Source organism: Lampetra fluviatilis, chromosome 70 (assembly GCF_964198595.1).
Source record: "Lampetra fluviatilis chromosome 70, kcLamFluv1.1, whole genome shotgun sequence".
Lineage (NCBI taxonomy): Eukaryota > Metazoa > Chordata > Hyperoartia > Petromyzontiformes > Petromyzontidae > Lampetra > Lampetra fluviatilis.
Genome location: NC_136344.1, coordinates 697326 through 724137, shown reverse-complemented (window position 1 = coordinate 724137; position 26812 = coordinate 697326). Strand labels below are relative to the sequence as shown.

Genomic DNA, 26812 nt, shown 5'->3' with positions numbered 1-26812 from the left:
ACCACCATCCCCACCACCACCACCACCATCACCACCATCACCACCACCATCACCACCACCATCACCACCACCACCATCACCACCACCATCACCACCATCCCCACCACCATCCCCACCACCATCCCCACCACCACCACCACCATCACCACCATCACCACCACCACCATCACCACCACCATCACCACCACCACCATCCCCACCACCACCATCACCACCACCACCACCATCCCCACCACCACCACCACCATCACCACCATCACCACCACCATCACCACCACCATCACCACCACCACCATCACCACCACCATCACCACCATCCCCACCACCATCCCCACCACCATCCCCACCACCATCACCACCGTCTCCCCCCCCGCCCCCCGCCGTGTCCCAGTGCGCTGTGGCGGACGCTGTACCGGAGGCAGTCGCGTTTCGTGACGGGCGCGCCACGGCGCTCGGGACAGAGCGCGGGACATCCTACGGGACATCCTACGGGACAGCCTACGGGACAGCCTACAGGACAGCGCGTGGGACAGCCTGCCGGACAGTCTGCGGGACATCCCACGGGACAAAATACGGGACATCCTACGGGACATCCTACGGGACATCCTACGGGACATCCTACGGGACAGCCTACGGGACATCCTACGGGACATCCTACGGGACATCCTACGGGACATCCTACGGGACAGCGCGTGGGACAGCCTACGGGACATCCTACAGGACATCCTACGGGACATCCTACGCGACAGCGCGTGGGACAGCCTACGGGACAGCACGTGGGACAGCCTACGGGACATCCTACGGGACATCCTACGGGACATCCTACGGGACAGCGCGTGGGACAGCCTGTATCACAGGCCGCAGGACAGCGCGTGGGACAGTCTGTGGGACAGCGCGTGGGACAGCGTGTGGGACAGTCTGCATCACAGTCTGTGAGACAGCCTGCATCACAGCCTGCATCACAGCCCGCAGGACAGCCGGTGTTGGAGCCATGGGAGAGCGCCGGGCACTGGAAGCGCTTGTACCTGAGCTCGTGCCGCCAGCGGTTCGCGATGTCCATGAGGCGGCTGCAGCAGAAGCTGCCAGTGAACGGGAGCACGGGCATCCCCACCGGGGTGCACAAGGCACTGCGGTACGTACGTGAGCGTGTGTGGGTGGGTGAGTGTGGGTGGGTGGGTGGGTGAGTGTGGGTGAGTGTGGGTGGGTGGGTGAGTGGGTGAGTGGGTGGGTGGGTGAGTGGGTGTGCGTGTGTGGGTGGGTGGGTGGGTGTGTGGGTGGGTGAGTGGGTGGGTGAGTGGATGGGTGTGTGTGGGTGGGTGGGTGTGTGGGTGGGTGAGTGGGTGGGTGAGTGGATGGGTGTGTGTGGGTGGGTGGGTGAGTGGGTGGGTGTGTAGGTGGGTGGGTGTGTGGGTGGGTGTGTGGGTGGGTGTGTGTGTGTGTGCGTGTGTGTGTGCCATCCCTACTCACTCAACCACACACCCATCTACTCACTCACTCAACCACCCATCCACTCACTCACTCAACCACCCATCCACTCACTCACTCAACCACCCATCCACTCACTCACTCAACCACCCATCCACTCACTCACTCAACCACCCATCCACTCACTCACTCAACCACCCATCCACTCACTCAACCACCCATCCACTCACTCACTCAACTACCCACCCATCTACTCACTCACTCAACCACCCACCCATCTACTCACTCACTCAACCACCCACCCATCCACTCACTCACTCACTCAACCACCCATCCACTCACTCAACCACCCATCCACTCACTCACTCAACCACCCATCCACTCACTCACTCAACTACCCACCCATCTACTCACTCACTCAACCACCCACCCATCTACTCACTCACTCAACCACCCATCCAATCACTCACTCAACCACCCATCCACTCACTCAACCACCCATCCACTCACTCACTCAACCACCCATCCACTCACTCACTCAACCACCCATCCACTCACTCACTCAACCACCCATCCACTCACTCACTCAACCACCCATCCACTCACTCACTCACTCAACCACCCATCCAATCACTCAACCACCCATCCACTCACTCACTCAACTACCCATCCACTCACTCACTCAACCACCCATCCACTCACTCACTCAACCACCCATCCACTCACTCACTCACTCAACCACCCATCCAGTCACTCACTCAACCACCCATCCACTCACTCACTCAACTACCCACCCATCTACTCACTAACTCAACCACCCACCCATCTACTCACTCACTCAACCACCCATCCACTCACTCACTCACTCAACCACCCATCCACTCACTCAACCACCCATCCACTCACTCACTCAACCACCCATCCACTCACTCACTCAACTACCCACCCATCTACTCACTCACTCAACCACCCATCCACTCACTCACTCACTCAACCACCCATCCACTCACTCAACCACCCATCCACTCACTCACTCAACCACCCATCCACTCACTCAACCACCCATCCACTCACTCACTCAACCACCCATCCACTCACTCGCTCAACTACCCACCCATCTACTCACTCACTCAACCACCTACCCATCTACTCACTCACTCAACCACCCATCCACTCACTCACTCAACCACCCATCCACTCACTCAACCACCCATCCACTCACTCACTCAACCACCCATCCACTCACTCACTCAACCACCCATCCACTCACTCACTCAACCACCCATCCACTCACTCACTCAACCACCCATCCACTCACTCAACCACCCATCCACTCACTCACTCAACTACCCATCCACTCACTCAACCATCCATCCACTCACTCACTCAACCACCCATCCACTCACTCACTCACTCAACCACCCATCCAATCACTCAACCACCCATCCACTCACTCACTCAACCACCCATCCACTCACTCACTCACCCACCCCCCACCCACTCACCCACTCACCCACCCACCCACTCTCCCCACCACCCTCAGCTCCCTACGAATCCGCTGGTGCCTCCTCCTGGATCTCCCCGGGGGCCGCTGCCACGAGGTGGTGGTTGAAGCCGGCGCTGCTGAGGGCACCAGCGGTGGTGGTGGCGGTGGTGGCGGTGGTGGTCGTGGTGGTGGTGGTGGCGGTGGTGGTGGTGGTGGTGGTGGTGGCGATGGCGCTTGGCGTCTTCGTGAGTGCGGTGCCTCCGTGCGGTTCGCCGCTCACCGCTGGCCTGCTGGCGCCTCGCGGCTGCGTCTCTACGCGCTGGTGCCAGCGCTGCCCGAGGGGCCGTGAGTAGCCGGTGACGCGCGGCGCGACGCGGTCACACGCCTGCTCGCCCACTCGCTCGTCCGCTCGTTCACTCGCCCACGCACCCATCCACTCATCTAGCCAGCCACCCACTCACCCAGCCACACTCACCTGCACACACATCCACTCACCCGTCCACTCACCCAGCCAGCCACTCACCCAGCCACCAACCTACTCACTCACCCACCCACCCACCCACTCACCCACCCACCCACACAACCACCGAGGCACTCATCCACCCACCCAGCCACCAACCCACCCACCTACTCAACCAGCCACCAACCTACTCACCCACCCACCCACTCAGCCACCCACTCACCCACCCACTCACTCACCCAGCCACCCACTCACTCACCCACCCACCCACCCACTCACCCACTCACCCACCCACCCACTCACCCATCCACTCACCCACCCACTCACCCACCGACCCACTCACCCACCCACCCATCCACCCACTAACCCACTCACTCACCCACCCACCCACTCACCCACCCTCCCACCCACTCACCCACTCACCCACCCACTCACCCACCCACCCACTCAACCACCCACCCACTCACCCACCCACCCACTCACCCACTCACCCACCCACTCACCCACTCACCCACCCACTCACCCACCCACCCACTCAACCACCCACCCACTCACCCACCCACCCACTCACCCACCCACCCACCCACTCACCCACTCACCCACCCACTCACCCACCCACCCACTCAACCACCCACCCACTCACCCATCCACTCACTCACCCACCCACCCACTCACCCACCCACTCACCCACCCACTCACCCACCCACTCGCCCACCCACTCACCCACTCACTCACCCACTCACCCACCCACTCACCCACCCACTCACCCACCCCCCACTCACTCACCCACTCACTCACCCACTCACTCACCCACTCACCCACCCACTCACCCACCCACTCACCCACCCACTCACCCACCCACCCACTCACCCACTCACCCACCCACCCACCCACTCACCCACCCACTCACCCACCCACTCACCCACCCACTCACCCACCCACTCACCCACTCACCCACCCACTCACTCACCCACCCACCCACCCACCCACCCACTCACCCACCCACTCACCCACCCACCCACCCACTCACCCACTCACCCACCCACTCCCACGCTTGTGCCCTGCCAGCCTGTGCCACCGCTCGCTGCTGGGAGACTGGCAGCTGGAGGCGGCGCTGCTAGCGGCGCCGCTGCCGCTAGGGAGCGCCACCCTCAGCCTGCACTCGCTGCACCCTGGGCTACTCGTGGGCGTGTGGAAGGTGTGTCTGTGTGTGTGTCTCTGTGTGTGTGTCTCTGTGTGTGTCTCTGTGTGTCTCACTTTGTGTGTCTCTGTGTGTCTCTGTGTGTGTGTCTCTGTGTGTGTGTGTGTCACTCTGTGTGTGTCTCACTCTGTGTGTGTGTGTCTCTGTGTGTCTCTCTGTGTCTCTGTGTCTCTGTGTGTGTCACTCTGTGTGTCTCTGTGTGTGTGTGTCTCTGTGTGTGTCACTCTGTGTGTCTCTGTGTGTGTGTGTCTCTGTGTGTGTCACTCTGTGTGTGTCTCACTCTGTGTGTGTGTCTCTGTGTGTGTGTCACTCTGTGTGTGTCTCACTCTGTGTGTGTGTCTCTGTGTGTCTCTCTGTGTCTCTGTGTCTCTGTGTGTGTCACTCTGTGTGTCTCTGTGTGTGTGTGTCTCTGTGTGTGTCACTCTGTGTGTCTCTGTGTGTGTGTGTCTCTGTGTGTGTCACTCTGTGTGTCTCTGTGTCTCTGTGTCTCTGTGTGTGTCACTCTGTGTGTCTCTGTGTGTGTGTGTCTCTGTGTGTGTCGCTGTGTGTCTCTGTGTGTCTCTGTGTGTGTGTGTCTCTGTGTGTCTCTGTGTGTGTCTATATGTGTCTCTGTGTGTCTCTCTCTGTGTGTCTCTGTGTCTCTCTGTGTGTCTCTGTGTGTGTGTGTCACTCTGTGTGTGTCTGTGTGTCTCTCTGTCTCACTCTGTGTGTGTCTATGTGTGTCTCTGTGTGTCTCTCTGTCTCACTCTGTGTGTGTCTATGTGTGTCTCTGTGTGTCTCTCTGTCTCACTCTGTGTGTGTCTATGTGTGTCTCTGTGTCTCACTCTGTGTGTCTCTGTGTCTCTCTGTGTCTCACTCTGTCTCTGTGTCTCTGTGTGTCTCTGTGTCTCTCTCTGTCTCACTCTGTGTGTGTCTATGTGTGTCTCTGTGTCCCTCTATCTCTGACGTGTTGTTGTTGATGTTGTTGTTGATGTTGTTGACGTGTTGTTGTTGTTGTTGTTGACGGCAGGAGGGGGGCGACGTCGCCTTTGTGGAGTGGAACGCGCCGCTACAGACGCTGCTGCAGCGCTGCACCTCCGGCTCTGCCTGCAGGTGGGCGAGTCTCTGTCGGCTCACGGTGTCCCTGTGTGTCTGTGTGTGTGTGTCTCCGTGTGTCTCTGTGTGTCTCAGTGTGTCTCCGTGTGTCTCTGTGGGTCTGTGTGTGTCTCCGTGTGTCTCCGTGTGTCTCCGTGTGTCTCTGTGTGTCTCTGTGTGTGTGTGTGTCTCTGTGTGTCTCTGTGTGTCTCTGTGTGTCTCTGTGTGTCTCCGTGTGTCTCCGTGTGTCTCTGTGTGTCTCTGTGTGTGTGTGTGGGTCTGTGTGTGTCTCTGTGTGTCTCTGTGTGTCTCTGTGTGTCTCTGTGTGTCTCTGTGTGTCTCTGTGTGTCTCTGTGTGTCCCTGTGTGTCCCTGTGTGTCTCTGTGTGTCTCTGTGTGTCTCTGTGTGTCTCTGTGTGTCCCTGTGTGTCCCTGTGTGTCTCTGTGTGTCTCTGTGTGTCTCTGTGTGTCTCTGTGTGTCTCTGTGTGTCCCTGTGTGTCTCTGTGTGTCTCTGTGTGTCTCTGTGTGTCTCTGTGTGTGTCTCTGTGTGTCTCTGTGTGTCCCTGTGTGTCTCTGTGTGTGTGTCTCTGTGTGTCTCCGTGTGTCTCCGTGTGTCTCCGTGTCTCCATGTGTCTCCGTGTCTCCGTGTCTCCGTGTGTCTCCGTGTGTCTCTGTGTGTCTCCGTGTGTCTCTGTGTGTCTCTGTGTGTCTCCGTGTGTCTCCGTGTGTCTCCGTGTCTCTCCGTGTATCTCCGTGTGTCTCCGTGTGTCCGTGTCTCCGTGTGTCTCCGTGTGTCTCCGTGTCTATGTCTCTGTGTCTCTGTCTCCGTGTCTCTGTATCTCTCTGTCTCTGTGTCTCTGTCTCCGTGTGTCTCTGTCTCTCTGTCTCCATGTCTCCGTGTCTCCGTGTGTCTCCGTGTGTCTCCGTGTGTCTCCGTGTGTCTCCGTGTGTCTCCGTGTCTCCGTGTGTCTCCGTGTGTCTCCGTGTCTCCGTGTGTCTCCGTGTGTCTCCGTGTGTCTCCGTGTCTCCGTGTGTCTCCGTGTGTCTCTGTGTGTCTCCGTGTGTCTCTGTCTCTCCGTGTGTCTCCGTGTGTCTCCGTGTGTCCGTGTGTCTCCGTGTGTCTCCGTGTGTCTCCGTGTGTCTCTGTGTGTCTCCGTGTGTCTCCGTGTGTCTCCGTGTGTCTCCGTGTGTCTCCGTGTGTCTCCGTGTGTCTCTGTGTGTCTCCGTGTGTCTCCGTGTCTCCGTGTCTCCGTGTGTCTCCGTGTGTCTCCGTGTGTCTCCGTGTGTCTCCGTGTCTCCGTGTGTCTCCGTGTGTCTCCGTGTGTCTCCATGTGTCTCCGTGTGTCTCCGTGTCTCCGTGTGTCTCCGTGTCTCCGTGTGTCTCCGTGTGTCTCCGTGTCTCCGTGTGTCTCCGTGTGTCTCCGTGTGTCTCCGTGTGTCTCTGTGTGTCTCCATGTGTCTCCGTGTGTCTCCGTGTGTCTCCATGTGTCTCCGTGTGTCTCCGTGTGTCTCCGTGTGTCTCCGTGTGTCTCCGTGTGTCTCTGTGTGTCTCCGTGTGTCTCCGTGTGTCTCCGTGTGTCTCCGTGTGTCTCCGTGTGTCTCCGTGTGTCTCCGTGTGTCTCCGTGTGTCTCCGTGTGTCTCCGTGTGTCTCCGTGTGTCTCCGTGTGTCTCCGTGTGTCTCCGTGTGTCTCCGTGTGTCTCCGTGTGTCTCCGTGTGTCTCTGTGTGTCTCCGTGTGTCTCCGTGTGTCTCCGTGTGTCTCCGTGTGTCTCCGTGTGTCTCCGTGTGTCTCCGTGTGTCTCTGTGTGTCTCCGTGTGTCTCTGTGTGTCTCCGTGTGTCTCCGTGTGTCTCCGTGTGTCTCCGTGTGTCTCCGTGTGTCTCCGTGTGTCTCTGTGTGTCTCCGTGTGTCTCCGTGTGTCTCCGTGTGTCTCCGTGTGTCTCTGTGTGTCTCCATGTGTCTCCGTGTCTCTCCGTGTGTCTCCGTGTGTCTCCGTGTGTCTCCGTGTGTCTCCGTGTGTCTCCGTGTGTCTCCGTGTGTCTCCGTGTGTCTCTGTGTGTCTCCGTGTGTCTCCGTGTCTCTGTGTGTCTCCGTGTCTCTGTGTGTCTCCGTGTGTCTCCGTGTCTCCGTGTGTCTCCGTGTCTCTGTGTGTCTCCGAGTGTCTCCATGTGTCTCCGTGTGTCTCCGTGTCTCTGTGTGTCTCCGTGTGTCTCCGTGTCTCTGTGTGTCTCCGTGTCTCTGTGTGTCTCCGAGTGTCTCCATGTGTCTCCGTGTGTCTCCGTGTCTCTGTGTGTCTCCGTGTGTCTCCGTGTCTCCGTGTGTCTCCGTGTCTCCGTGTGTCCCCGTGTGTCTCCGTGTTTCCATGTGTCTCCGTGTCTCTGTGTGTCTCCGTGTGTCTCTGTGTGTCTCCGTGTGTCTCCGTGTCTCCGTGTGTCTCCGTGTCTCCGTGTGTCCCCGTGTGTCTCCGTGTTTCCATGTGTCTCCGTGTCTCTGTGTGTCTCCGTGTGTCTCTGTGTGTCTCCGTGTCTCCGTGTCTCTGTGTGTCTCCGTGTGTCTCTGTGTGTCTCCGTGTGTCTCCGTGTCTCCGTGTGTCTCCGTGTCTCCGTGTGTCTCTGTCTCTCCGTGTGTCTCCGTGTGTCTCCGTGTGTCTCCGTGTCTCTCCGTGTGTCTCCGTGTGTCTCCGTGTGTCTCCGTGTCTCTGTGTGTCTCCATGTGTCTCCGTGTGTCTCCGTGTCTCCGTGTGTCTCTGTCTCTCCGTGTGTCTCTGTCTCTCCGTGTGTCTCCGTGTGTCTCCGTGTGTCTCCGTGTGTCTCTGTGTGTCTCTGTCTCTCCGTGTGTCTCCGTGTGTCTCCGTGTGTCTCTGTCTCTCCGTGTGTCTCCGTGTGTCTCCGTGTGTCTCCGTGTGTCTCTGTCTCTCCGTGTGTCTCCGTGTGTCTCTGTGTGTCTCTGTCTCTCCGTGTGTCTCCGTGTGTCTCCGTGTGTCTCCGTGTGTCTCTGTGTGTCTCCGTGTGTCTCTGTCTCTCCGTGTGTCTCCGTGTGTCTCCGTGTGTCTCCGTGTGTCTCCGTGTGTCTCTGTGTGTCTCCGTGTGTCTCCGTGTGTCTCCGTGTCTCCGTGTCTCTGTGTGTCTCCGTGTGTCTCTGTCTCTCCGTGTGTCTCCATGTGTCTCCGTGTGTCTCCATGTGTCTCCGTGTCTCCGTGTCTCCGTGTGTCTCCGTGTCTCCGTGTGTCTCTGTGTGTCTCCATGTGTCTCCGTGTGTCTCCGTGTCTCTGTGTGTCTCCGTGTGTCTCCGTGTGTCTCCGTGTGTCCGTGTGTCTCTGTCTCTCCGTGTGTCTCCGTGTGTCTCCGTGTGTCCGTGTGTCTCTGTCTCTCCGTGTGTCTCCGTGTCTCCGTGTCTCCGTGTGTCTCCGTGTGTCTCCGTGTGTCTCCGTGTGTCTCCGTGTCTCTGTGTGTCTCCGTGTGTCTCCGTGTGTCTCCGTGTGTCCGTGTGTCTCTGTCTCTCCGTGTCTCCGTGTCTCCTTGTGTCTCTGTCTCTCCGTGTGTCTCCGTGTGTCTCCGTGTCTCCGTGTGTCTCCGTGTGTCTCCGTGTGTCTCCGTGTCTCCGTGTGTCTCCGTGTGTCTCCGTGTATCCGTGTCTCCGTGTGTCTCTGTCTCTCCGTGTGTCTCCGTGTGTCTCCGTGTGTCTCCGTGTCTCCATGTGTCTCCGAGTGTCTCCGTGTCTCCGTGTGTCTCCGTGTCTCCGTGTCTCCGTGTGTCTCCATGTGTCTCCGTGTGTCTCCGTGTGTCTCCGTGTCTCCATGTGTCTCCGAGTGTCTCCGTGTCTCCGTGTGTCTCCGTGTCTCCGTGTCTCCGTGTGTCTCCGTGTGTCTCCGTGTGTCTCCGTGTGTCTCCGTGTGTCTCCGTGTCTCCATGTGTCTCCGTGTGTCTCCCTGTCTCCGTGTGTCTCCGTGTGTCTCCGTGTGTCTCCGTGTCTCCGTGTGTCTCCGTGTGTCTCCGTGTCTCCGTGTGTCTCCGTGTCTCCGCCAGGGCGTGGGTCCCGTCCCTGCCGCCGCCTGTCCCCAGCGACGTGGACCCGTCCCAGGGCCTCTACGGCTACACGGCCACCGTGAGCCTCCACAGCCACTCACGCTGCTGCTTCTACAGCGGCTACAGCGGCCTGCACTGCCGCAACGGTACACGCTGTGAGCGAGTGTGTGAGTGAGTGTGTGTGTGGGTGTGTGAGTGAGTGAGTGTGTGTGTGGGTGTGTGAGTGTGTGTGTGGGTGTGTGAGTGAGTGAGTGTGTGGGTGTGTGAGTGTGTGTGTGGGTGTGTGAGTGAGTGAGTGTGTGTGTGGGTGTGTGAGTGTGTGAGTGTGTGAGTGAGCTAGTGAGTGTGTGAGTGTGTGAGTGAGTGAGTGGGTGAGTGAGTGTGTGAGTGTGTGAGTGAGTGAGTGTGTGAGTGAGTGAGTGGGTGAGTGAGTGTGTGAGTGTGTGAGTGAGTGAGTGGGTGAGTGAGTGTGTGAGTGTGTGAGTGAGTGAGTGAGTGGGTGAGTGTGTGAGTGTGTGAGTGAGTGAGTGTGTGAGTGAGTGAGTGGGTGAGTGAGTGTGTGAGTGTGTGAGTGAGTGAGTGGGTGAGTGAGTGTGTGAGTGTGTGAGTGAGTGAGTGAGTGAGTGAGTGAGTGAGTGAGTGGGTGAGTGAGTGTGTGAGTGTGTGAGTGAGTGAGTGGGTGAGTGAGTGTGTGAGTGTGTGAGTGAGTGAGTGTGTGAGTGAGTGAGTGGGTGAGTGAGTGTGTGAGTGTGTGAGTGAGTGAGTGGGTGAGTGAGTGTGTGAGTGTGTGAGTGAGTGAGTGAGTGTGTGAGTGAGTGAGTGAGTGAGCGAGAGTACGAGTGTGTGAGTGAGTGGGTGGGTGAGTGAGTGTGTGAGTGTGTGAGTGAGTGAGTGGGTGAGTGAGTGTGTGAGTGTGTGAGTGAGTGAGTGGGTGAGTGAGTGTGTGAGTGTGTGAGTGAGTGAGTGTGTGAGTGAGTGAGTGGGTGAGTGAGTGTGTGAGTGTGTGAGTGAGTGAGTGGGTGAGTGAGTGTGTGAGTGTGTGAGTGAGTGAGTGAGTGTGTGAGTGAGTGAGTGAGTGAGTGAGCGAGAGTACGAGTGTGTGAGTGAGTGGGTGGGTGAGTGAGTGTGTGAGTGTGTGAGTGAGTGAGTGGGTGAGTGAGTGTGTGAGTGTGTGAGTGAGTGAGTGAGTGTGTGAGTGAGTGAGTGAGTGAGCGAGAGTACGAGTGTGTGAGTGAGTGGGTGGGTGAGTGAGTGTGTGAGTGTGTGAGTGAGTGAGTGGGTGAGTGAGTGAGTGAGTGTGTGAGTGAGTGAGTGAGTGAGTGTGTGAGTGAGTGAGTGAGTGAGTGAGCGAGAGTACGAGTGTGTGAGTGAGTGAGTGAGTGTGTGAGTGAGTGAGTGAGTGAGCGAGAGTACGAGTGTGTGAGTGAGTGAGTGGGTGAGTGAGTGTGTGAGTGTGTGAGTGAGTGAGTGGGTGAGTGAGTGAGTGAGTGTGTGAGTGAGTGAGTGAGTGAGTGAGCGAGAGTACGAGTGTGTGAGTGAGTGAGTGAGTGTGTGAGTGAGTGAGTGAGTGAGCGAGAGTACGAGTGTGTGAGTGAGTGGGTGAGTGAGTGAGCGAGAGTACGAGTGTGTGAGTGAGTGAGTGTGTGAGTGAGTGAGCGAGAGTATGAGTGTGTGAGTGTGTGAGTGAGTGTGTGAGTGAGTGAGTGTGTGAGTGAGTGAGCGAGAGTATGAGTGTGTGAGTGAGTGAGCGAGAGTACGAGTGTGTAAGTGAGTGAGTGGGTGAGTGAGTGAGCGAGAGTACGAGTGTGTGAGTGTGTGAGTGTGTGAGTGAGTGAGCGAGAGTACGAGTGTGTGAGTGAGTGAGCGAGAGTACGAGTGTGTGAGTGAGTGAGTGGGTGAGTGAGTGAGCGAGAGTACGAGTGTGTAAGTGAGTGAGTGGGTGAGTGAGTGAGTGTGTGAGTGAGTGAGCGAGAGTACGAGTGTGTGAGTGAGTGAGTGAGTGAGCGAGAGTACAAGTGTGTGAGTGTGTGAGTGAGTGAGCGAGAGTACGAGTGTGTAAGTGAGTGAGTGGGTGAGTGAGTGAGCGAGAGTACGAGTGTGTGAGTGAGTGTGTGAGTGAGTGAGTGTGTGAGTGAGTGAGCGAGAGTACGAGTGTGTGAGTGAGTGAGTGTGTGAGTGAGTGAGCGAGAGTACGAGTGTGTGAGTGGGTGAGTGAGTGAGTGAGTGAGCGAGAGTACGAGTGTGTGAGTGAGTGAGTGAGTGAGCGAGAGTACGAGTGTGTAAGTGAGTGAGTGAGTGAGTGAGCGAGAGTACGAGTGTGTAAGTGAGTGAGTGAGTGAGCGAGAGTACGAGTGTGTGAGTGAGTGTGTGAGTGAGTGAGTGAGCGAGAGTACGAGTGTGTGAGTGAGTGAGTGAGCGAGAGTACGAGTGTGTAAGTGAGTGAGTGGGTGAGTGAGTGAGCGAGAGTACGAGTGTGTAAGTGAGTGAGTGAGTGAGTGAGCGAGAGTACGAGTGTGTAAGTGAGTGAGTGAGTGAGTGAGTGAGTGAGTGAGTGAGCGAGAGTACGAGTGTGTGAGTGAGTGAGTGAGTGAGCGAGAGTACGAGTGTGTGAGTGAGTGAGTGGGTGAGTGAGTGAGCGAGAGTACGAGTGTGTGAGTGTGTGAGTGAGTGAGCGAGAGTACGAGTGTGTGAGTGTGTGAGTGAGTGAGCGAGAGTACGAGTGTGTGAGTGTGTGAGTGAGTGAGCGAGAGTACGAGTGTGTGAGTGAGTGAGTGGGTGAGTGAGAGTACGAGTGTGTGAGTGTGTGAGTGGGTGAGTGAGTGAGCGAGAGTACGAGTGTGTGAGTGTGTGAGTGAGTGAGCGAGAGTACGAGTGTGTGAGTGAGTGAGTGGGTGAGTGAGAGTACGAGTGTGTGAGTGTGTGAGTGTGTGAGTGAGTGAGCGAGAGTACGAGTGTGTGAGTGAGTGAGTGAGTGAGCGAGAGTACGAGTGTGTGAGTGAGTGAGTGGGTGAGTGAGTGAGCGAGAGTACGAGTGTGTGAGTGTGTGAGTGTGTGAGTGAGTGAGCGAGAGTACGAGTGTGTGAGTGTGTGAGTGAGTGAGCGAGAGTACGAGTGTGTGAGTGTGTGAGTGAGTGAGTGGGTGAGTGAGAGTACGAGTGTGTGAGTGTGTGAGTGTGTGAGTGAGTGAGCGAGAGTACGAGTGTGTGAGTGAGTGAGTGGGTGAGTGAGTGAGCGAGAGTACGAGTGTGTGAGTGAGTGAGTGGGTGAGTGAGTGAGCGAGAGTACGAGTGAGTGAGTGAGTGAGTGAGTGAGTGAGCGAGAGTACGAGTGTGTGAGTGAGTGAGTGGGTGAGTGAGTGAGTGAGTGAGTGAGTGAGCGAGAGTACGAGTGTGTGAGTGAGTGAGTGAGTGAGCGAGAGTACGAGTGTGTGAGTGAGTGAGTGGGTGAGTGAGTGAGCGAGAGTACGAGTGAGTGAGTGAGTGAGTGAGTGAGTGAGTGAGCGAGAGTACGAGTGTGTGAGTGAGTGAGTGGGTGAGTGAGTGAGCGAGAGTACGAGTGTGTGAGTGAGTGAGTGAGTGAGCGAGAGTACGAGTGAGTGAGTGAGTGAGTGAGTGAGTGAGCGAGAGTACGAGTGTGTGAGTGAGTGAGTGGGTGAGTGAGTGAGCGAGAGTACGAGTGAGTGAGTGAGTGAGTGAGTGAGCGAGAGTACGAGTGTGTGAGTGAGTGAGTGGGTGAGTGAGTGAGCGAGAGTACGAGTGTGTGAGTGTGTGAGTGAGTGAGCGAGAGTTCGAGTGTGTGAGTGTGTGAGTGAGTGAGTGAGTGAGTGAGTGGGTGAGTGAGTGAGCGAGAGTACGAGTGTGTGAGTGAGTGAGTGAGCGAGAGTACGAGTGTGTGAGTGTGTGAGTGTGTGAGTGAGTGAGTGGGTGAGTGAGTGAGCGAGAGTACGAGTGTGTGAGTGAGTGAGTGAGTGGGTGAGTGAGTGAGTGAGTGAGTGAGCGAGAGTACGAGTGTGTGAGTGAGTGAGTGAGCGAGAGTACGAGTGTGTGAGTGAGTGAGTGAGCGAGAGTACGAGTGTGTGAGTGAGTGAGTGAGTGGGTGAGTGAGTGAGCGAGAGTACGAGTGTGTGAGTGAGTGAGTGAGTGAGCGAGAGTACGAGTGTGTGAGTGTGTGAGTGAGTGAGTGAGTGAGCGAGAGTACGAGTGTGTGAGTGAGTGAGTGAGTGAGCGAGAGTACGAGTGTGTGAGTGAGTGAGTGTGTGAGTGAGTGAGTGAGTGAGTGGGTGAGTGAGTGAGCGAGAGTACGAGTGTGTGAGTGAGTGAGTGAGTGGGTGAGTGAGTGAGTGAGTGAGCGAGAGTACGAGTGTGTGAGTGAGTGAGTGGGTGAGTGAGTGAGCGAGAGTACGAGTGTGTGAGTGAGTGAGTGAGTGAGTGGGTGAGTGAGTGAGCGAGAGTACGAGTGTGTGAGTGAGTGAGTGGGTGAGTGAGTGAGCGAGAGTACGAGTGTGTGAGTGAGTGAGTGGGTGAGTGAGTGAGCGAGAGTACGAGTGTGTGAGTGAGTGAGTGGGTGAGTGAGTGAGCGAGAGTACGAGTGTGTAAGTGAGTGAGTGGGTGAGTGAGTGAGTGTGTGAGTGAGTGAGCGAGAGTACGAGTGTGTGAGTGAGTGAGTGAGTGAGCGAGAGTACGAGTGTGTGAGTGAGTGAGTGTGTGAGTGAGTGAGCGAGAGTACGAGTGTGTAAGTGAGTGAGTGGGTGAGTGAGTGAGCGAGAGTACGAGTGTGTGAGTGAGTGAGTGTGTGAGTGAGTGAGCGAGAGTACGAGTGTGTGAGTGAGTGAGTGTGTGAGTGAGTGAGCGAGAGTACGAGTGTGTGAGTGTGTGAGTGAGTGAGTGAGTGAGCGAGAGTACAAGTGTGTGAGTGAGTGAGTGAGCGAGAGTACGAGTGTGTGAGTGAGTGAGTGTGTGAGTGAGTGAGTGAGCGAGAGTACGAGTGTGTGAGTGAGTGAGTGAGCGAGAGTACGAGTGTGTGAGTGAGTGAGTGGGTGAGTGAGTGAGCGAGAGTACGAGTGTGTGAGTGAGTGAGTGGGTGAGTGAGTGAGCGAGAGTACGAGTGTGTGAGTGAGTGAGTGTGTGAGTGAGTGAGTGAGCGAGAGTACAAGTGTGTGAGTGAGTGAGCGAGAGTACGAGTGTGTGAGTGAGTGAGTGGGTGAGTGAGTGAGCGAGAGTACGAGTGTGTGAGTGAGTGAGTGAGCGAGAGTACGAGTGTGAGAGTGAGTGAGTGAGCGAGAGTACGAGTGTGTGAGTGAGTGAGTGGGTGAGTGAGTGAGCGAGAGTACGAGTGTGTGAGTGAGTGAGTGGGTGAGTGAGTGAGCGAGAGTACGAGTGTGTGAGTGAGTGAGTGGGTGAGTGAGTGAGCGAGAGTACGAGTGTGTGAGTGAGTGAGTGAGTGAGTGAGTGAGCGAGAGTACGAGTGTGAGAGTGAGTGAGTGAGCGAGAGTACGAGTGTGTGAGTGAGTGGGTGAGTGAGTGAGCGAGAGTACGAGTGTGTGAGTGAGTGGGTGAGTGAGTGAGCGAGAGTACGAGTGTGTAAGTGAGTGAGTGAGTGAGTGAGCGAGAGTACGAGTGTGTGAGTGAGTGAGTGGGTGAGTGAGTGAGCGAGAGTACGAGTGTGTGAGTGAGTGAGTGGGTGAGTGAGAGTACGAGTGTGTGAGTGAGTGAGTGGGTGAGTGTGTGAGTGAGTGAGTGTGTGGGTGGGTGAGTGGGTGTGTGAGTGAGTGAGTGGGTGGGTGAGTGGGTGGGTGTGTGAGTGTGTGAGTGAGTGAGTGAGTGGGTGGGTGAGTGTGTGAGTGAGCGTGTGTGTGGGTGGGTGGGTGAGTGTGTGAGTGAGTGGGTGGGTGGGTGGGTGGGTGAGTGGGTGAGTGAGTGAGTGAGTGAGTGAGTGGGTGGGTGGGTGAGTGTGTGAGTGAGCTAGTGAGTGAGTGAGTGTGTGAGTGAGTGAGTGAGTGGGTGAGTGTGTGGGTGTGTGGGTGAGTGTGTGAGTGAGTGTGTGAGTGTGTGAGCGAGTGTGTTAGTGAGTATGTGAGCGAGTGAATTAGCGTGTGAGCGAGTGATTTAGTGAGTGAGTGTGTGTGTGAGTGAGCGAGCTAGTGAGCGAGCTAGTGAGCGTGTGAGCGAGCGAGTTAGCGAGCGAGTGTGTGGGCGAGCGAGTGAGTGAGCGAGTTAGCGAGCTAGTGAGTGAGCGAGCTAGTGAGTGAGCGAGCGAGCGACAGAGACACACAGAGCGACCTCCCCACACCTCCGCCCCCGCCCGCCCGCGCGTGCAGGCGATGTGTGGGACGGAATGATGACGCTGGCGCTGTTTGACGAGGAGCAACGCGGCCGCCACTCCACGCTGCCGGCTCCGCTCGCCATCCCGTGGGAGACGGAGGGACTCTGCGGGGACGCCACGGTCGGTTGTACTGTACTGAGTGGGGGTGTCTATGGGTCTCTGTGTGTATCTCTGTGTGTCTCGGTGTGTCTCTGTGTGAATGTGTGTATCTCTGTGGGTCTCTGTGGGTCTGTGTGTGTCTCTGTGTGTGTCTGTGGGTCTCTGTGTGTCTCTGTGGATCTCTGTGTGTCTCTGTGTGTCTCTGTGGGTCTCTGTGGGTCTCTGTGTGTCTCTATGTGAATCTGTGTGAATCTGTGTGTCTCTGTGGGTCTCTGTGTGAATCTGTATGTCTCGGTGTGTCTCTGTGTGTCTCTGTGTGTCTCTGTGGATCTCTGTGGGTCTCTGTGTGTCTCTGTGTGTCTCTGTGAGTCTCTATGTGAATCTATGTGAATCTGTGTGAATCTGTGTGTCTCTGTGGGTCTCTGTGTGAATCTGTATGTCTCGGTGTGTCTCTGTGTGTCTCTGTGTGTCTCTGTGGGTCTCTGTGTGTCTCTGTGTGTCTCTGTGGGTCTCTATGGGTCTCTGTAGGTCTCTGTGGGTCTCTGTGGGTCTCTGTGAGTCTCTGTGTGTCTCTGTGGGTCTCTGTGGGTCTCTGTGAGTCTCTGTGGGTCTCTGTGTGAGTCTGTGTTTCTGTGTGTCTCTGTGTGTCTCTTTAGGTCTCTATGGGTCCCTGTGTGTCTCTGTGGGTCTCTGTGGGTCTCTGTGTGTCTCTGTGTGTCTCTGTGGGTCTCTGTGTGAGTCTGTGTTTCTGTGTGTCTCTGTGTGTCTCTTTGGGTCTCTATGGGTCCCTGTGTGTCTCTGTGGGTCTCTGTGGGTCTCTGTGTGTCTCTGTGTGTCTCTGTGGGTCTCTGTGGGCGTGAGTGAGTGGGTGAGTGGGTGGGTGAGTGGGTGAGTGGGTGAGTGGGTGGGTGAGTGGGTGGGTGAGTGGGTGGGTGGGTGGGTGGGTGGGTGAGTGGGTGAGTGGGTGGGTGGGTGAGTGGGTGGGTGAGTGGGTGAGTGGGTGGGTGAGTGGGTGAGTGGGTGGGTGGGTGGGTGGGTGAGTGAGTGAGTGAGTGGGTGGGTGGGTGAGTGGGTGGGTGAGTGAGTGAGTGGGTGAGTGAGTGGGTGGGTGAGTGGGTGGGTGGATGAATGAGTGAGTAGCTGAGTGAGTGGGTGAGCGACTTGGTGAGTGACTCGATGAGCCACCAGTTGGAGGAAGGAGGACGAGTTAGAGGAAGGTGGAGGAGGTGGTGGTGGAGGTGGTGGACGAGGAGGTGGAGGTGGTGGAGGTCTCTGACTTCCGTGCCTGTCCCCTCCCCCCCAGGGCGGCTGCTTGCTGGACCTGTGCCTGCGTGAGTCTGGAGTGACGCTGTGGTGCTTCAGCGAGCCGGCCTGCCTCTCCTCCACCACCACCTCCACCACCTCCACCACCACCTCCACCCCGTTGTCCACCACCTCGGCCTGCCCGCCGGGGAGCCTGCTTCTCGCCTACGCGGACGGCGTGGGAAGCGTGGAGGCGACGCTCGGCCCGGACCACGAGGACGACTACGAGGACGACTACGAGGTGGACGAGGAGGGGAGGAGGAGGCGGGGGGGGGCGGGGCGGCAGTACGTGATGACGGCGCTGGTGGTGCGAGTGCGGCTCACGGAGGTCGACCGCTGGTTCGGCACCAGCTACGCTGCTGGGGTCAACGCTGGGGACGGGGGGGAGGGGGGGAGGGGGAGGAGGGGGAGGAGGGGGGGGAGAGGGGGGAGAGGAGGGGGGGAGGAGGGGGGGGAGGGGGGGGGAGGGGGGGGAGGGGGGTGACACCCGGGGTCGACGTCGCTGAGCTGTGCACTGCTGGATGGAGGTTCTGTGTGTGAGTGAGTGTGTGGGTGTGTGTGTGTGGGTGTGTGTGTGGGTGAGTGTGTGTGAGTGTGTGCGTGTGTGAGTGAGTGAGTGTGTGTGTGAGTGTGAGTGGGTGAGTGTGTGAGTGAGTGTGTGAGTGTGTGTGTGTCTGTGTGAGTGTGTGTGTGAGTGTGTGTGTGAGTGTGTGAGTGAGTGTGTGTGTGAGTGTGTGTGAGTGTGTGAGTGTGTGAGTGTGTGAGTGTGAGTGTGTGTGTGAGTGAGTGTGTGAGTGTGTGTGAGTGTGTGAGTGAGTGTGTGAGTGAGTGTGTGAGTGAGTTTGTGTGTGTGTGTGTGGGTGAGTGAGTGTGTGAGTGTGGGTGAGTCTGTGTGTGAGTCTGTGTATGTGTGTGTGAGTCTGTGTGTGTGTGTGAGTGTGTGAGTGAGTTTGTGTGTGTGCGAGTGAGTGTGAGTGAGTCTGTGTAAATGTGTGTGAGTCTGTGCGAGTTTGTGTGTGTGAGTGTGTGTTAGAGTGTGTGTGGGTGTGTTGTAGTGTGTGTGAGTGTGTGTGAGTCTACGTGTGTGAGTGTATGTGAGCGTGTGTGTGAGTGTGTGTGGGTGTGTGTGTGTGTATGTGTGTGTGAGTGAGCGAGTGAGTGTGAGTCTGTGTGTGTGAGTGTGTGAGTAATTGAGTGTGTGTGAGTGTGTGTGTGAGTTTTTGTGTGTGTGAGTGTGTGTGAGTTTTTGTGTGTGTGTGTGAGTCTGTGTGTTTGTGTGTGTGTGAGTGTGTGTGAGTCTGTGAGTGTGTGAGTGAGTGTGTGTGAGTCTGAGTGTGTGAGTGTGTGTGTGTGAGTCTGTGTGAATCTGTGTATGAGTCTGTGTCTGTGTGAGTCTGTGTGAGTGATTATGTGTGAGTGTGTGTGAGTTTGTGTGAGAGATTCTGTGTGAGTCTGAGTGAGTCTGTGTGAATCTGTGTGTGTCTGTGTGTGAATCCGTTTGTGAGTCTGTGTGTGTGTCTGTGTGAGTCTGTGTGTGAGTGTGTGTGAGTCTGTGTGAGTTTGTGTGAGTCTGTGTGAGTCTGTGTGTGAGTCTGTGTGTGAGTCTGTGTGTGAGTCTGTGTGAGTGAGTCTGTGTGAATCTGTTTGTGAGTCTGTGTCTGTGTGAGTCTGTTTGTGAGTCTGTGTCTGTGTGAGTCTGTGTCTGTGTGAGTCTGTGTGTGAGTCTGTGTGTGAGTCTGTGTGTGAGTCTGTGTGTGAGTCTGTGTGAATCTGTGTGTGAGTGTGTGTGAGTCTGTGTCTGTGTGAGTCTGTGTGTGAGTCTGTGTGCGTCTGTGTGAGTCTGTGTGTGTGAGTCTGTGTGTGTGAGTCTGTGTGTGAGTCTGTGTGTGAGTCTGTGTGCGTCTGTGTGAGTCTGTGTGTGTGAGTCTGTGTGTGAGTCTGTGTGAGTCTGTGTGTGTCTGTGTGAGTGAGTCTGTGTGAATCTTCTTAATGTGAACAAATAAGAATACGGGGGGGGGGGGTTGTTTCTTCTTTGCTGGCAATAAAACAGGCGGTTGTGTTCAGATGTTCAAACGCCAAAAATTTCAACCTCTTGCAAGGAATGAAGTTGCTTTGTGGTGATCGTGCAAACACACACGCGCCTCTGACGATGCGTGCCATCACTGATGGGCCTACGCCACAGACAGCAGCAGCAGCTGAGAGACACCCACAGAGACACAGAGACACCCACAGAGACTCAGAGACACCCACAGAGACTCAGAGACACCCACAGAGACACCCACAGAGACTCAGAGACACCCACAGAGACACCCACAGAGACACAGAGACACCCACAAAGGCTCAGAGACACACACAGAGACTCAGAGACACCCACAGAGACTCAGAGACACCCACAGAGACTCAGAGACACCCACAGAGACTCAGAGACACCCACAGAGACACCCACAGAGACTCACAGAGACTCACAGAGACTCACAGACCAGCAGGTGAACGGTACAATGGGCACTATCACAGCTCCTATATATCTGGGGGTGATCAGCTTCTATTCTACAACAACAATCTTCTTGGTTCTTTCGGTAAAGTCACATAGAAGGGAAATAATAAAATAATAAAAATGAAACATTATAAAATATTATTTTAAATTTCGATGTAAAGCTTCTTTCGTGACTGCAGGGATTCATCTTCTTGGTTCTTTCGGTAAAGTCATCACGTAGAAGGGAAATAATAAAATAATAAAAATAAAACATAATAAAATAATAAAAATAAAACAATAAAATAATAAAAATAAAACATACTAAAATAATCTTCTTGGTTCTTTCGGTAAAGTCACGTAGAATGGAAACAAAAAAATAATAAAAATAAAACAATCAAATACAATTCTCACGACGTCCTCAGGTGTAGAACAGGTCTGTCGAGAAGACGGAGTCTGAATGACACGCCCCAGCCCTCTTTATTTATTTATTTATTAATATTCACCGTCAATTTGTTTTTTACACAAAAATATCGCCGATGACGTCATCATCACAAACAAACAAAAAACTCGGCGCGCGTCGAAAGGGAGAATTACAACGATCACGTGGGTAGGAGGGGAGGGGGGAGGGGCCAAGCGGCCGCGTCACTCGGCAATTCAACCAATCGCAGAGCCGCTCAGGCCGAGGGCGCTGTGACGAGCTGTGCACTGCTGGATGGAGGTTCTGTGTGTGAGTGAGTGTGTGGGTGTGTGTGTGTGAGTGTGTGAGTGAGTGTGTGTGAGTGTGTGAGTGAGTGTGTGTGTGAGTGAGTTTGTGTGTGTGTGTGGGTGAGTGAGTGTGTGAGTGTGTGGGTGAGTCTGTGTGTGAGTCTGTGTATGTGTGTGAGTCTGTGTGTGTGTGTGAGTGTGTGTGTGTGAGTGAGTGTGAGTGTGTGTGGGTGTGTTGTAGTGTGTGTGAGTGTGTGTGAGTCTACGTGTGTGAGTGTGTGTAAGCGTGTGTGTGTGTGTGTATGTGTGTGTGTGAGTGAGCGAGTGGGTGTGAGTCTGTGTGTGTGAGTGTGTGAGTAATTGAGTGTGTGTGAGTGTGTGTGTGAGTTTTTGTGTGTGTGAGTGTGTGTGTGTGAGTTTTTGTGTGTGTGTGAGTCTGTGTGTTTGTGTGTGTGTGTGAGTGTGTGTGAGTCTGAGTGTGTGAGTGTGTGTGAGTCTGAGTGTGTGAGTGTGTGTGAGTCTGAGTGTGTGAGTGAGTGTGAGTGTGTGTGTGAGTCTGTGTGAATCTGTGTGTGAATCTGTGTGTGAGTCTGTGTCTGTGTGAGTCTGTGTGAGTGATTATGTGTGAGTGTGTGTGAGTTTGTGTGAGAGATTCTGTGTGAGTCTGAGTGAGTCTGTGTGCGTCTGTGTGAATCTGTGTGTGTCTGTGTGTGAGTCTGTGTGAATCTGTTTGTGAGTCTGTGTGTGTGTCTGTGTGAGTCTGTGTGTGAGTGTGTGAGTAATTGAGTGTGTGTGAGTGTGTGTGTGAGTTTTTGTGTGTGTGAGTGTGTGAGTTTTTGTGTGTGTGTGAGTCTGTGTGTTTGTGTGTGAGTGAGTGTGTGTGAGTCTGAGTGTGTGAGTGTGTGTGAGTCTGAGTGTGTGAGTGAGTGTGAGTGTGTGTGAGTCTGTGTGAATCTGTGTGTGAGTCTGTGTCTGTGTGAGTCTGTGTGAGTGATTATGTGTGAGTGTGTGTGAGTTTGTGTGAGAGATTCTGTGTGAGTCTGAGTGAGTCTGTGTGCGTCTGTGTGAATCTGTGTGAATCTGTGTGTGTCTGTGTGTGAGTCTGTGTGAGTGAGTCTGTGTGAATCTGTTTGTGAGTCTGTGTGTGTGTCTGTGTGAGTCTGTGTGTGAGTGTGTGAGTTTGTGTGAGTCTGTGTGAGTCTGTGTCTGTGTGAGTCTGTGTGTGAGTCTGTGTGAGTGAGTCTGTGTGAATCTGTGTGTGAGTCTGTGTGAATCTGTTTGTGAGTCTGTGTGAGTCTGTGTGTGTGAGTCTGTGTGAGTGTGAGTCTGTGTGAGTGTGAGTCTGTGTGTGAGTCTGTGTGTGAGTCTGTGTGAATCTGTGTGTGAGTGTGTGTGAGTCTGTGTCTGTGTGCGTCTGTGTGAGTCTGTGTGTGTGAGTCTGAGTCTGTGTGTGAGTCTGAGTCTGTGTGTGAGTCTGTGTGTGAGTCTGTGTGTGAGTCTGTGTGTGAGTCTGTGTGAGTCTGTGTGTGTCTGTGTGAGTGAGTCTGTGTGAATCTTCTTAATGTGAACAAATAAGAATACGGGGGGGGGGGGGGGGGGTTGTTTCTTCTTTGCTGGCAATAAAACAGGCGGTTGTGTTCAGATGTTCAAACGCCAAAAATTTCAACCTCTTGCAAGGAATGAAGTTGCTTTGTGGTGATCGTGCAAACACACACGCGCCTCTGACGATGCGTGCCATCACTGATGGGCCTACGCCACAGACAGCAGCAGCTGAGAGACACCCACAGAGACACAGAGACACCCACAGAGACTCCGAGAGACCCACAGAGACTCAGAGACACCCACAGAGACACCCACAGAGACTCAGAGACACCCACAGAGACACCCACAGAGACACAGAGACACCCACAAAGGCTCAGAGACACCCACAGAGACACCCACAGAGACACAGAGACACCCACAAAGGCTCAGAGACACACACAGAGACTCAGAGACACCCACAGAGACTCAGAGACACCCACAGAGACACCCACAGAGACACCCACAGAGACTCATAGAGACTCACAGAGACACCCACAGAGACTCAGAGACACCCACAGAGACTCAGAGACACCCACAGAGACACCCACAGAGACTCACAGAGACTCACAGAGACACCCACAGAGACTCAGAGACCAACAGGTGAACGGTACAATGGGCACTATCACAGCTCCTATATATCTGGGGGTGATCAGCTTCTATTCTACAACAACAATCTTCTTGGTTCTTTCGGTAAAGTCACATAGAAGGGAAATAATAAAATAATAAAAATGAAACATAAAATATTATTTTAAATTTCGATTTAAAGCTTCTTTCGTGACTGCAGGGATTCATCTTCTTGGTTCTTTCGGTAAAGTCATCACGTAGAAGGGAAATAATAAAATAAAAATAAAACAAAACAATGAAATAATCTTCTTGGTTCTTTCGGTAAAGTCACGTAGAATGGAAATAATAAAATAATAAATGTTTTACATAATAAAATAAAACATCATAAAATCATCTTCTTGGTTCTTTCGGTAAAGTCATCACGTAGAAGGGAAACAATAAAATAATAAAAAATAAAATACAATTCTCACGACGTTTCGGCCACAACGCAAGCAGCCGTCCTCAGGTGTAGAACAGGTCTGTCGGGAAAGACGGAGTCTGAATGACACGCCCCAGTCCTCTTTATTTATTTATTAATATTCACCGTCAAATTTTTGTATACACGAAAATAATAAAAATAAAACATGATAAAATATTATTTTAAATTTCGATGTAAAGCTTCTTTCGTGACTGCAGGGATTCATCTTCTTGGTTCTTTCGGTAAAGTCACCACGTAGAAGGGAAATAATAAAATAATAAAAATAAAACATAATAAAATAATAAAAATAAAACATAATAAAATAATAAAAATAAAACATAATAAAATAATAAAAATAAAACATAATAAAATAATAAAAATAAAACATACTAAAATAATCTTCTTGGTTCTTTCGGTAAAGTCACGTAGAATGGAAACAAAAAAATAATAAAAATAAAACAATCAAATACAATTCTCACGACGTCCTCAGGTGTAGAACAGGTCTGTCGAGAAGACGGAGTCTGAATGACACGCCCCAGCCCTCTTTATTTATTTATTAATATTCACCGTCAATTTGTTTTTTACACAAAAATATCGCCGATGACGTCATCATCACAAACAAACAAAAAACTCGGCGCGCGTCGAAAGGGAGAATTACAACGATCACGTGGGTAGGAGGGGAGGGGGGAGGGGCCAAGCGGCCGCGTCACTCGGCAATTCAACCAATCGCAGAGCCGCTCACGCCGAGGGCGCTGTGACGTCACGAGCCGGCCACACACACACAAGACAAAGAACTTGCACCCCCCGGTGTAGCCTTAACAGGATGTTGGGGCAAGTGCTGTTAGCGAGTAGCAGCACTTATGAAGGCCGGCACGGCGCACGAGGGGGTGGTGGGTGGGTGGGTGGGCAGGACCACCACGCCCGGCCGCCTTTGTCTCCCCAGTGACGATGTTGACTACACAGCAGAGGTCGCAACCGGGTACCCGATACCCGTACCCTACCCGGTACCCGGCTAGCCGTACCCGGCCGGGTACGGGTAGCCGGCCGGGTACGGGTAGGCCGTGAGTCACTGGTGAGTCACCGTGATTGTCACTCATTCCCCAACGTCTTGTCTCTTCTCACGATTCAAGTTGCTAGAATCAACCCACCCGCGCCTGCAACGTGGCTTCATCCCAGAGGTCGCAATCGGGTACCCGATACCCGTACCCTACCCGTACCAGACCGGGTACGGGTAGGGTACGGGTAGGGTACGGGTAGGGTACGGGTAGGGTACGGTACGGGTAGGGTACTGGTAGGGTACGGGTAGGGTACGGGTAGGGTACGGGTAGGGTACGGGTACCCGTTTGCGACCCTGGTGCGGCCGGGTACGGGTAAGGAATCAAAACCCGTTTGCAACCACTGCTCCACACAGCACCAGGTAACTCATTTGAGGCTGAGTCGACCTAGGGGAGGCGCGGGACCGCTTCAGATAATCGTCACTGTGGTGGTGGTGGTGGCGTTGGCCGTGAGCGGGAATCGAACCCGGGTCGCCGGGTTCGTAGCGCTAACCGCTGCACCACCGCTCCCCACAGACACAAACTCGCGCACAATTTCCCCTAAAACTATTAAGAACATTTTCGTTTAATGATCCTCTTAACCAGGAGGTGGAACCTTCACATCCGCTGAGTTGCGATGTGTTTTTAAATCCTTTATATTAAGTTCGCTCGCTCGCTTGCGCGCTTAGGACCGTGCAAATCTTTCGGTCGTTTTTTATTTAAATCCTTTATATTAAGTTCGCTTGCTTGCTTGCGCGCTTGCGACCGTGCAAATCTTTCGGTCGTTTTTTTAACCCACTTCCCGTGATCCAATCGAGCTGACACATTTTGCACGCAGACTCGTTGTGCGTGACAATGAATGTTCGTGAAAACGTTTTTTTCCAAAATTTTACACTTTTTAGGACTAAAATATTATATGTAATTGCCAATTGCTTAATGGTGCAATGCAATCATCTGACCCATAGGTGGCAGCCATCTCAAGCCAGAGGACGAGAGGACTCTAGCCGCCACGCATATGAAGGATTTAGAGTGAAAAACTTTGTTTTTAAATCCTTTATATTAAGTTCGCTTGCTTGCTTGCGTGCTTGCTTGCGCGCTTAGGACCGTGCAAATCTCTCAGTCGTTTTTTAACCCACTTCCCGTGATCCAATCGAGCTGACATTTTCCACACAGACTCGTTGTGCATGACAATTAATTTTCGTGAAAAAAAATCCAAAATTTGACACTGTTTAGGGAAATTTTTAAAAATATTTAATTGCCAATTGCTTAATGGTGGCAGACAATCATCTGACCCATAGGTGGCAGCCATCTCAAGCCAGAGGACGAGAGGACTCTAGCCGCCACGCATATGAAGGATTTAGAGTGAAAAACTTTGTTTTTACGGGTTTTTCGGAAGTCACAAGAAATCCTCGACAGATGACGACGGCTTAACCACCAAAAGTGATTTATGTCACCGCCACCATCACCGCCACCACCATCACCGCCACCACCACCATCACCGCCACCATCACCGCCACCACCATCACCACCACCACCATCACCACCATCACCACCACCACCACCACCACCACCATCACCGCCACCACCATCACCGCCACCACCATCACCACCACCACCATCACCACCATCACCACCACCACCACCACCATCACCGCCACCACCATCACCACCACCACCATCACCGCCACCACCATCACCACCACCACCATCACCGCCACCACCATCACCGCCACCACCATCACCGCCACCACCATCACCGCCACCACCATCACCGCCACCACCATCACCGCCACCACCATCACCACCACCACCATCACCACCATCACCACCACCACCACCACCACCGCCACCACCATCACCGCCACCACCATCACCACCACCACCATCACCGCCACCACCATCACCACCACCACCATCACCGCCACCACCATCACCGCCACCACCATCACCGCCACCACCATCACCGCCACCACCATCACCGCCACCACCATCACCGCCACCACCATCACCACCACCACCATCACCACCATCACCACCACCACCACCACCACCACCGCCACCACCATCACCACCACCACCATCACCGCCACCACCATCACCACCACCACCACCACCATCACCGCCACCACCATCACCACCACCACCATCACCACCACCACCACCGCCACCACCATCACCGCCACCACCATCACCACCATCACCACCACCACCGTCACCACCATCACCGCCACCACCGCCGCCACCATCACCACCACCACCATCACCGCCACCACCATCACCGCCACCACCATCACCGCCACCACCATCACCACCACCACCATCACCGCCACCACCATCACCGCCACCACCATCACCACCATCACCGCCACCACCATCACCACCACCACCACCACCACCACCACCATCACCGCCACCACCATCACCACCACCACCATCACCGCCACCACCATCACCACCACCACCATCACCGCCACCACCATCACCGCCACCACCATCACCACCACCACCATCACCGCCACCACCATCACCGCCACCACCATCACCACCACCACCATCACCGCCACCAACATCACCGCCACCACCATCACCGCCACCACCATCACCGC

The 26812-nt window shown here is 54.5% G+C and overlaps 1 protein-coding gene across 1 annotated transcript in view; it reads left to right on the top strand.

The window, feature by feature from the left end:
- FBXO15 (F-box protein 15) overlaps positions 1 to 24837 on the top strand; it is a 38791-nt gene extending 13954 nt beyond the window's left edge. Inside the window, exons 4-11 of the mRNA XM_078883288.1 lie at positions 392 to 1132; positions 2969 to 3256; positions 4440 to 4569; positions 5582 to 5664; positions 9671 to 9816; positions 15987 to 16111; positions 17394 to 17731; positions 24813 to 24837. Of these exons, the coding sequence (XP_078739414.1) occupies positions 392 to 1132; positions 2969 to 3256; positions 4440 to 4569; positions 5582 to 5664; positions 9671 to 9816; positions 15987 to 16111; positions 17394 to 17731; positions 24813 to 24837 (1876 nt within the window). The remainder of the gene's footprint in view (positions 1 to 391; positions 1133 to 2968; positions 3257 to 4439; positions 4570 to 5581; positions 5665 to 9670; positions 9817 to 15986; positions 16112 to 17393; positions 17732 to 24812) is intronic.
- Positions 24838 to 26812: the final 1975 nt, after the last annotated feature.